Source organism: Epinephelus moara, chromosome 23, assembly GCF_006386435.1.
Source record: "Epinephelus moara isolate mb chromosome 23, YSFRI_EMoa_1.0, whole genome shotgun sequence".
In the NCBI taxonomy this organism is placed as follows: Eukaryota; Metazoa; Chordata; class Actinopteri; order Perciformes; family Serranidae; genus Epinephelus; species Epinephelus moara.
In genome coordinates this window covers 28,309,971-28,321,222 of record NC_065528.1, presented here as the reverse complement: position 1 = coordinate 28,321,222, position 11,252 = coordinate 28,309,971, and the positions used below count along the sequence as shown (strand labels likewise).

The following is an 11,252-nucleotide window of genomic DNA, read 5'->3' as shown; positions in this document are numbered from 1 at the left end:
TAAACCTGCACGTCTGGCTTAGTCAATCTGTGAAGCTACACATGAATTGTCACTGACTAATTAGCTCATTGAGATAGAAATTGATTCTTAGTCTCAGAGGTTGTGAGTTCAAGCCTCAGCTGATACAAAAGGCAGCTTCTGCTTGTTGCTCAGAATTGCCTAAAAATGCCCGGACCCGACCCATCACTGCGCAGCAGCTATCATTTGTGAGATAGTAATTACTGCAACCATTTTATCTAATTTATCTAAATGTATCCATCTTTTAAATTATTTTTGTCAAAATGAGTCAAACTCCTGTTTAAAAGTTCACATTTGTGATGTTCCACTGACCCTAATTCTGTTCTTTTACGTTATACTTGCACTCACCTGTCAATGTAGATTAACCTAACTCACTCTAATAATCATATTCCTATTCTAAAAACCTTCCTCTGCACAGGACCTCATACAAACTAGTTACCTTTATACTTACCTGCAATGCTTGAATAAGAAAAACATGATTTGTCTAGAAATCAGTCTTAAATTTGTTTTAAAATGATCCTAAAAAGACCTTAAAAAGCATTAAATTTGTCAGATAACTGCAGACACCTGTAAAATGTTTACAGGTAAGAACATGTATTAAATACTACTTTATATTAAATTTGTACTCTTAAGTGTCCTAAATACCAGTGGATATTTTGATATGTGAAATATTTTATAATAATATTAATATTAATAATTATAGTCTTTATAGTTACCAAATGCTTACCTTGTCAATAATTAAAACAGACATGAAAACAACAACTTTTAAAATATCTTGATGGAGCCACAGTAACATTCTTTGTTCTGATTCATGTTAAACTTATGGTGACTACTTGTAAAAGAGATGCAGTGCTGTAGTTTGTACCCGAGGTGGCCCACTAGGATGGTAGATTGCTGAAAACTTCAGCAAATCAGGTGGCTATTCCAATTACTCATATTATTAATCAAAGTATAGCTTGCGGTGTATGTCCACAAGTCTGGAAGGAGGCTAAAATTATTCCATTGCCAAAAAAATGCAAAGATCAATTGGACAGGTACAAACAGTCGTCCTATAAGCATTCTTCCGGTGCTAGCCAAAATTATGGAGAAAATTGTTTTCAACCAAATACAGAGCTATTTTTCTGAAAATAAACTTAACACAGACTTTCAGCATGCTTACAGGGAAGGGTACTTAACCTGTACAGCACTAACACAAATGATGGATGACTGTCTAATGGAAATTGACAATAAAAAACTGGTGGGATCCGTGATGTTAGACTTTAGCGCCGCATTTGATGTAATTGATCTTTCATTATTATTAGAGAAACTGATGCCATATGGTTTTTCACCCTCTGCAGTGAACTGGATAAAGAGCTATTTATCCAGTAGAACACGGAGAGTTTTTTATAATGGTAGCTTGTCTGACACAAAACAGGTAGTCTGGGATACCACAAGGGAGTTGTCTGGGGCCGTTGTTATTCACAATATTTACAAATGACTTGCTGTTGGTCCTGGAAAGGGAAAAAATATGGCCATGTACGCGGATGATTCAACATTATACATGTCGGTGTCGACTGTGGAGGACTTGTCTGTGGCTCTGAACAAAGAGTTACAACAAGTAGCAGACTGGATAAAAAACAACAGACTGATATTAAACATTTCTAAAACAAAGTGCATTGTATTAGGCTCACAACATATGTTGCAGGCAAAACTAAAGTTAAATCTTTCATTGAGAGGAACGCAAATTGAACAGGTGGATGAAATAAAATTGCTCGGTGTTACCTTGGACAGTCATTTATCATGGTCATCACATATAGGTAATATAACCAAGAAAATGGGGAGGGGGTTAGCGGTGATTAGGAGATGTGCTGAGTATTTAACATCTGCCTCTGTGGTCCAGGTGATTCAGACACTGGTTCTATCCAGTCTTGACTATTGCCATGCTGTGTGGTCGAATGCTGCTGAATAAGATCAAAGCAGCCCGTCTTGCCCTCCAGTGTGGCAATAGGTCCAGTATTCTATACATGCACAAACGTCTAGCATGGCTTACGGTGGAACAAAGATTGCTTGCAAGTCTTATTTTTATTTTTCAGAAGCATGTGTTAACAAAAAAACTTATTGTTTATATAAATGGATTAATTATACTCATGACAGATATTTTTGTTTGTTTGTTATCATTCTGGACATCTTTCTAATTTTGGATTCTTTTAATCTTTATTTTAAGTATGGATTATGATTTTCTTGTCATTTTATTTTATGTTATATTGTATATATTTTTTATTTTGTGTGGACCCCAGGAAGAGTAGCTGTTGCCTAAGGTAACAGCTAATGGGGATCTGAATAAACTAAACTAAACTAGAGCCGGAAACGCAGGTGATAAAGGTAAGCTGCAGGTGATGAGCAGCAGGTGTGTGATGGGGAAGCAAACAGTTGGTAAGCTGCAGGTGATGAGCAGCAGGTGTGTGATGGGGAAGCAAACAGTTTTTTGACTGTAGGAAGTCTGGCAGCATGAAGAGTTTGTAGCATGGAAACTAACCTGTGATTGGCTCTGAAACTGTGACGTGGAAACTTACCTGAGAGGAATTATGTACAGACAGTGTTTTAAGATGAGCACATGTCAAAATGAATAGGTCAACACACTTGAAGAAACCTGACGAACTGGACATTGGTTGTTGTTATAAGTTCTCCCTGTTCGCCCCTCAGAGGCCTTAAATGTAACATGTTTTATTGAAAGACTTTACATAACTGATAAAAACACTTAAGTATATAAATAAAAGACAGTCTGAACGAACTTAAAAGTCAAGGCTCTCCAATAAAAGTGTTTTTCTCTCTCAATATTTTTATTAATTTAAACTATAAAGGGGTGATACGATACAAAAACCCACGATTGAGACAAACCCAATGTTAGCCACAAAGTATATATTTGTTATATTTGATACGCCCATACTTATGACTCTTAAGACCACTCTTCTTTAGAGTATATTGATTTTGGGGCCCAGTCTCTTCCAAACACCTCCAGAGTTCCTCTCAGCACATGTGATGATCTCTCCAATGGTTTGACATACCACATCGTAACATCAGGGGGCTCTTCATCCAAACATTTTGTACTGCGTGCAGCGTGCAGAGCTTTCCTAAAGATGTATCTGTACCTACGTTCATAGCTGTAATCTAATCCCAGTACAAAATGATGTAGATGTAAAGGAATATCAATCCCAAATGTTTTCTTAATCTCTCTTTGGACTGACAGCGAGAAATGGACAATTTTAGGACATAAGTATGTCCCCTTTAGTTTTCAGCCGGGCCTCTGGAGCAGACAAAAGACCAAAGCTGAACTTTAACCTCAGCTACACGTTCAGATCCCAGCTCTGCTTTTAAGTGTCATTAAATCAGCTCATTTCTTCACCCAGTGACGGGCTGATTAAAGCTGTGGGGCCTGCAGAGGTGATCGCAGCTCAGTATCCTGAAGCTTCCTTTGATAAAGTGATTGATGCTACAGGGATGTGTGTCCTGCCTGGTGAGTATCTGCTCTGATCTTTATGGTTTCTGCTTTACATGCAAGTTGTACTTTTGGACTGTCTGTACACATACATAATGTAAGTGATTTGCATTTTAAGAAGCTTCTTGTTCTAGGGTTGGTTGACGCTCACACTCATCCGGTCTGGGCTGGTGATAGAGTGCATGAATTTGCAATGAAGGTAAATCATGTTCTGACAGTTTTCTACCTCTACAACTGGAGCTGTAAATAAAAAGCATGTTTCTCTTGCAGCTGGCAGGCGCCACCTACATGGACGTGCACCGTGCCGGTGGAGGGATCCACTTCACGGTGGAGCACACTCGAGCTGCCAGCTCCTCCGAGCTGCTGGCCTCCCTCAGCGGCAGGCTGGTGCGGATGCAGCGAGCAGGAACGACCCTGGTGGAGTGTAAGAGCGGGTACGGCCTGGAGCTGCAGACTGAGCTCAAGATGCTGGAGGTGATCGAGGAGGCCAGACGCACACTGCCCATCAATGTCTCCTCGACCTACTGTGGAGCCCACGCTGTGCCCAAGTATGGACCCTGCTCAACATCATCTCTTGTGACATCACATCCTGAAAATAAAGTAAACCTCTCTGTCCTTCATCCAGAGGGAAGACGGTAGCAGAGGCCACAAAGGACATCCTGCAGGTTCAGCTGCCTCGGCTCAAAGAGAAGATGTCCGCTGGGACTCTGAGGGTCGACAACATCGACGTGTTCTGTGAGCAGGGAGTGTTTGACCTCAGCTCGACTCGCTCCATCCTGCAGGCCGGCAAAGACATGGGCCTCAACATCAACTTCCACGGGGACGAGCTTCATCCCATGAACTCTGCTCAGGTATCACTTACGCCTAAAAAACCCCTGAAGGATTTATTGCGGCGCTGTTGTGGTGAAGAGGGAGCTGAGCCAGAAGGCAAAGCTTTCTCCGTGGGGTGTTAGATAGGGTGAGGAGCTCTGACATACGGAGGGAGCTCGGAGTAGAGCCGCTGCTCCCTTGTGTCCAAAGGGGTCAGGTGAGGTGGTTCGGGCATCTGATCAGGATCCTCCTGGGCGCCTCCTGTTAGAGGTGTTCTGGCCACGTCCCACTGGTAGGAGGCCCCGGGGCAGACCCAGAACACACTGGAGGGATTACATATCTCATCTGGCCTGGGAACACCGTGGGGTCCCCCAGGAGGAGCTGGAAAGTGTTGCTGGGGAGAGGGACGTCTGGGGTGCTTTGCGAACTGCTGCCCCCGCAACCGACCCCGGATAAGCAGATGAAAATGGATGGATGAATTATATTAAATTAGTTTTAGCAAAGTGCACCAAGTATTGCTTGCTGTAAACTCATGCATCCAGCAGACGTGGAGCGGTACCATCATATATCATGAGCTGATGGATGCAAGTCCAATATTTGCTCTGTTTTGGTCTTAGGAAAAAAAAATGTCAGTATCACTGTTTTCCACAACCTGAGGACACATTTCTAACTTGTTTTTCAGACCAACAGACCAAAACTCAGATATTCAGTCAGCAGATCCTCATATCTGAGGCGTCGGCAGTTCTGCTTGATAAATGACTTCAGTGATAATCGGTTAAATATTCTGTCAATAACCTAATCAATTCATTGAACAACTGTTTCAGCAACAGGCTAAAAGAAGTTTTAAGCATTATGCTAATTATCTTTGTGTGTGTGTGTGTGTGTGTGTGTGTGTGTGTGTGTGTCAGCTGGGTGCAGAGCTCGGAGCGTTAGCCATCAGTCACCTGGAGGAGGTCACAGACGAGGGGATCGCTGCCATGGCAACAGCTAAAACCGCAGCCGTCCTTCTGCCGACCACAGCTTACATCCTACGGTACTGTAACACTGATGGAAAGTAACTAAGTACATTTACTCAAACACTGCACTTAAGTACAAATTTGAGGGACTTGAACTTTGAGTGGACAGTTCTGATTCCAGCTTTAGTTACTTTACATTTTACGGAAAATAAATTCGCAATAATAATCATTAATTAAATAATCGTTTAAATTATTTTTACTTACTTTACTTTTTACTTTTACCTCAGTAAAGGATATAAATACTTCCTCTGCACTATGTAATACACACAAATGCTCACACACTCCTCATAGCTGTGAGTTGTTCAATAATCTGTGTGTGTGTGTGTGTGTGTGTGTGTGTGTGTGTGTTCAGGCTGCCGCAGCCTCGGGCCAGACACATGCTGGAAGCAGGAGTGATTGTCGCCCTCGGCAGCGACTTCAACCCCAACGCCTACTGCTGCTCCATGGTGAGTACCACAGGAGTGTTGCATGATGGTTACAGTCTCGACTCTGTCCTCTGTTGATCTGTGTCGTCCTCTCTCTGTGTCCCGTCCCTCCTCAGCCAATCGTCATGCACCTGGCCTGTGTCAACATGAGGATGTCCATGCCCGAGGCTTTGACTGCGGCCACCATCAACGCCGCCTACGCCCTCGGACGCTCCCACACACACGGCTCTCTGGAGGTCAACAAACATGGAGACCTGCTGATCCTCAACACCTCACGGTAAAGCAGTCAAGTTCACATTATTTTGTTTTGCATACACAGTAAAGATAAAACTAACCTGAAAATATGATGACTGGGTGAAAATGTGTGGACTTATTTAAAGGGTTTTAAACAGCTACACGTTACAGTGACGTACTGGGAAGTATTTGTTGAACTGCTGTTCATCATACCACAAGTCAAACTGGAATTTGATGCAGTTCACTAAACATCCAACAGAGGGCTTCAGATACCTCAAACTGAACAGCTGATGAGGACTGTTGAAACGTTTGACATCAGTGCAGGTGAATTAAATCTAATGAATCAGCAGATGCAGCTGGCTCTGATCTATGTAGAGTCATGCTTATAAGACAGTCTGTGTGATTTAAATCTACGCAGCTTGTCTATAGATGTTTTATGTTACAAATGACACACCTTTAGTGTTCACTGTTTGATAACTGAATTCTTTGTGTGTTTATATGTGATATAAAACAGATCCTCTCTCCTGTATGTTTGATCACAGATGGGAGCATCTCATCTACCAGCTGGGAGGACATCAGGAGCTCATCCGCTACGTCGTCATCAAAGGCAACGTCGTCGTTGACAATGACAAAACCATGGACTTATAACCAGAGGTGAATCAGTGATGGCACTGTCAATGATTCTGATAGAAAGGTACACAGATTATAAGATAACACTTTGACATTTGGAGATGTGTGAAAGGCTCTGGAAGCAGGTAGGCAGCCCAGGAGAAATCTTTAGTAATCCAACAGCTGAGTTTGGCATTTTAAAGTATTTTAAAACAAATATAAGTTTTGATGATTTTTTTGAGGGAGCCAGCATATGATTGAAAAAGTACACATTCTTTACGCTTTATACATTTTATCACATACTATACTAAAGTTGTTTTTTTTACCATGCTATCACTTTGTTTTTTTTTATTGCATTCTACACTTTGACTTTCATTCCGATTTTTTTATGACATAATGTACTGTCATTTTTTTCCTTTTGAATTTTTTAATGGCATACTGTAGAATGGCGTTTTGCGAAATTTTCTATGACCTTTTCTTTACATAATATATCATGACTTTATCAGGACATATGACTTTTTTAAAGTCAATTTTTATGACATACTATACGATGACGTTATCACTTATTTCGGCATACTAAACTTTTACGTTTTCATCATTTTTTTCGACATACTATACCATGACGTTTTTAGCACTTTTTTCTACATACTGTACTATCATGTTTTTAGCACTTTATTCGACATACTATACTATGACGTTTTCATCACTTTTTTCAGCATACTATACTATGACGTTTTCATCACTTTTTTCAAAATACTATACTATGACTTTTTTCATCACTTTTTTCTACATACTATACTATGATGTTTTTAGCACTTTTTTCGGCACACTATACTATGAACTTTTCATCAATTTTTTCAACATACTATACTATGACGTTTTCATCACTTTTTTCAAAATACTATACTATGACGTTTTTAGCACTTTTTTCTACATACTATACTATGACTTTTTTCATCACTTTTTTCGACATACTATACTATGATGTTTTTCGACATACTATACTATGACGTTTTTAGCACTTTTTTTTCTACATACTATACTATGACGTTTTCATCACTTTTTTCAACATGCTATACTATGGTGTTTTTAGCACTTTTTCGGCACACTATACTATGATGTTTTTAGCACTGTTTTCAGCACACTAGAATATGACTTTTTTCGACATATTATGAACTTTTCATCAATTTTTTCAACATACTATACTATGTTGTTTTCGTCACTTTTTTCTACATACTATAGTATGACTTTTTTTTGACATACTATACTATGACGTTTTTAGCACTTTTTTTTCTACATACTATACTATGACGTTTTCATCACTTTTTTCAACATACTATACTATGATGTTTTTAGCACTTTTTTCAACATACTATACTATGATGTTTTTAGCACTGTTTTCAGCACACTATACTGTGACTTTTTTCGACATACTTTGAACTTTTCATCAATTTTTTGGACATACTATGACTTTTTTAGGCATACTATATAGTATGACGTTTTTATCACTGACGTTTTTGTCATTTTTTCCGACATACCATACCATGACGTTTTCATCACTTTTTTCTACAAACTATAGTATGACTTTTTTGGACATACTATACTATGACGTTTTTAGCACTTTTTTCGGCATACTATACTATGACTTTTTTCGACATACTATACTTTGAACTTTTCATCACTTTTTTCGACACACTATACTATGACCTTTTTAATCACTTTTTTCTACATACTATACTATGACGTTTTTAGCACTTTTTTCTACATACTATACTATGACTTTTTGACATACTATACTATGACGTTTTCATCAATTTTTCCGACATACTATACTATGACTTTTTTCGACATACTATAATGACTTTTTCATCACTTTTTTCGACATACTATACTATGACGTTTTTCGACATACTATACTGTGACTTTTTCGACACTTTTTTCAACATACTATGACTTTTTCATCATTTTTTTGACATACTATACTATGACGTTTTTCGACATACTATACTGTGACTTTTTCGACATACTATACTATGTTTTCATCACTTTTTTCTACATACTATACTATGATGTTTTCATCACTTTTTCAACATACTATACCATGACGTTTTTAGCGCTTTTTTCTACATAGTATATTACGACTTTTTTCTATGACTTTTTTCGACATACTATACTATGAACTTTTCAATAATTTTTTCAACATACTATACTATGACGTTTTCATCACTTTTTTCAGCATGCTATACTATGGCTTTTTTCTACATACTATACTATGACTTTTTTCGACATACTACACTATAACGTTTTCATCCCTTTTTTTTGACATACTATACTATGATGTTTTTGTCACTTTTTTCTACACACTATACTATGACTTTTTTCAGCATACTATACTATGATGTTTTTATCACTTTTTTCAACATACTATACTATGACATTTTTGTCATTTTTTCCGACATACTATACTATGACGTTTTTAGCACTTTTTTCGGCATACTGTACTATGCCTTTTTTTTTGGCATACTATACTATGAACTTTTCATCAGTTTTTTCTACATACTATACTATGACTTTTTTAGGCATACTATACTATGACTTTTTTCGACGTACTATACTATGACGTCTTTATCACTTTTTTCAACATGCTACACGATGACGTTTTTGTCATTTTTTCCGACATACCATGACGTTTTCATCACTTTTTTCTACATACTATAGTATGACTTTTTTTCGACATACTATAACGTTTTTAGCACTTTTTTCGGCATACTATACTATGATGTTTTCATCACTTTTTCAACATACTATACCATGACGTTTTTAGCACTTTTTTCTACATACTATACTATGACTTTTTTCGGCATACTATACTATGATGTTTTTATCACTTTTTTCAACATACTATACTATGACATTTTTGTCATTTTTTCCGACATACTATACTATGATGTTTTTAATCACGTTTTTTGGCACACTGTACTATGCCTTTTTTTTGGCATACTATACTATGAACTTTTCATCAATTTTTTCTACACACTATCACTTTTTTGGACATACTATTACTTTTTTAGGCATACTATACTATGACTTTTTTCGACATACTATACTATGACGTTTTCATCATTTTTTTTCTACATACTATACTATGACGTTTTTGTCATTTTTTCCGACATACTATACTATGATGTTTTTAATCACGTCTTTTGGCACACTATACTATGACTTTTTTCGGCATACTATACTATGAACTTTTCATCAATTTTTTCTACACACTATCACTTTTTTGGACATACTATGCTATAACGTTTTCATCCCTTTTTTCGACATACTATACTATGATGTTTTTATCACTTTTTCAACATACTATACTATGACGTTTTTGTCATTTTTTTTCGACATACTATACCATGACGTTTTCATCACTTTTTTGGGCATACTATACTATGACTTTTTCAACATACTATACTATGATTTTTTAGTCCCAACAAAAGTAGTATCCCCTCTCGCTGTAAACCGAACAAATGGCGATTCTCAGTGCTTTGAGCCCACAATTGGAACGTCAGTACATTCTCATTAAGTGTGTTTAAGGTTTGGTGCCAAATTGTATGCACATTACAAGAACAGAAAATAAATTCCATCCATTACTGGCTGGGACAATCTGATACTTTCTGAGTACTTAAACCCCCTCCGCTCTCAATATGTTATCAGTTATTCAGTGACTACAGCAAACAGGAGTAAGTTTAGCACTTCAGAAACAGGTAAAATATTTTGCGCCTTAAGTGATCAAACAGGTTATTGATTGACATGGTTTCATCTTTGTTAAAGCTGTGAAATGACCTGCTGCTCACCCTGCTTTTATCTGTCTAATCAAAGAGCTGCTGTTTGACCATCAGGGTGAAAGCAGATAGTAAAACTTTAAAGTTAAGATTGCAGGAGCAAAAGAAAACACAAGCAATGAGGTCAACGTGTCAGAAATTATCAACCTGAAACAAAACATTATCACATTTTTGAAGAGTGCTTTTATTGAACATGTTAGTACACAATGCTTTTTTTTAATCTTAATAGATCCATACAATGTGCTTTTTTCCCACAGGCATGGCTTTTAACAACCAAAACGTCTCAGTCTTTTCTCTTTGTTCTGATTGTCAGAGGCAAATCACAAATATTACAAAAATCACTCATTAAAGTACAAATTTAAAAAGCTAACCATAAGAAAAACTGGTTTAATAGACAGAAATAATGTGAAATAAAAGGTTGTAGTGGCACACGTGATAACTGTTTTTTACTATGAACAAAATGTGATTGTGTAACCAATATTAACAGTTTGGAATAATTCTGTTCATCCCATCAGGCTTCGTACTTCTTTCCTGCTCGGTGAATCTGTTGATAAAGCGTCATCGAGAAAGCCATACCAAGAAGCTGGGAAAACAAAACAAAAATTATATTAAAAAGAGATAAGATACGTGTTTGAGAGTTTGGATAAATTTTTTATTGACAAAGAGAAAAAAAACACCTCAAGCAAGTGTAAAATCTTTATAGCATAGGTCATATAAGTCAAAAAAGTCATAGTATAGCATGTCGTCCCAAATCATGAAAAAAAGTCATAGTATAGCATGTCGTCCAAAATCCTGGAAAAAAGTCATAGTATAGTATGTCATCCCAAAT

At 37.4% G+C, this 11,252-nt stretch overlaps 2 protein-coding genes across 2 annotated transcripts in view; one reads left to right on the top strand and one right to left on the bottom strand.

Annotated features, from left to right (window-relative positions):
• Positions 1-6,817, top strand: part of amdhd1 (amidohydrolase domain containing 1) — an 8,143-nt gene extending 1,326 nt beyond the window's left edge. The window contains exons 2-9 of the mRNA XM_050036845.1: positions 3,405-3,511; positions 3,628-3,692; positions 3,764-4,041; positions 4,119-4,344; positions 5,212-5,336; positions 5,672-5,765; positions 5,861-6,021; positions 6,521-6,817. Coding sequence (XP_049892802.1) covers positions 3,405-3,511; positions 3,628-3,692; positions 3,764-4,041; positions 4,119-4,344; positions 5,212-5,336; positions 5,672-5,765; positions 5,861-6,021; positions 6,521-6,626 — 1,162 coding nt within the window. The 3' untranslated portion in view covers positions 6,627-6,817. The remainder of the gene's footprint in view (positions 1-3,404; positions 3,512-3,627; positions 3,693-3,763; positions 4,042-4,118; positions 4,345-5,211; positions 5,337-5,671; positions 5,766-5,860; positions 6,022-6,520) is intronic.
• A 3,772-nt stretch (positions 6,818-10,589) lies between these two features.
• LOC126385241 (tetraspanin-9) overlaps positions 10,590-11,252 on the bottom strand; it is a 10,761-nt gene continuing 10,098 nt past the window's right edge. Inside the window, exon 9 of the mRNA XM_050036850.1 lies at positions 10,590-11,006. Coding sequence (XP_049892807.1) covers positions 10,935-11,006 — 72 coding nt within the window. The 3' untranslated portion in view covers positions 10,590-10,934. The remainder of the gene's footprint in view (positions 11,007-11,252) is intronic.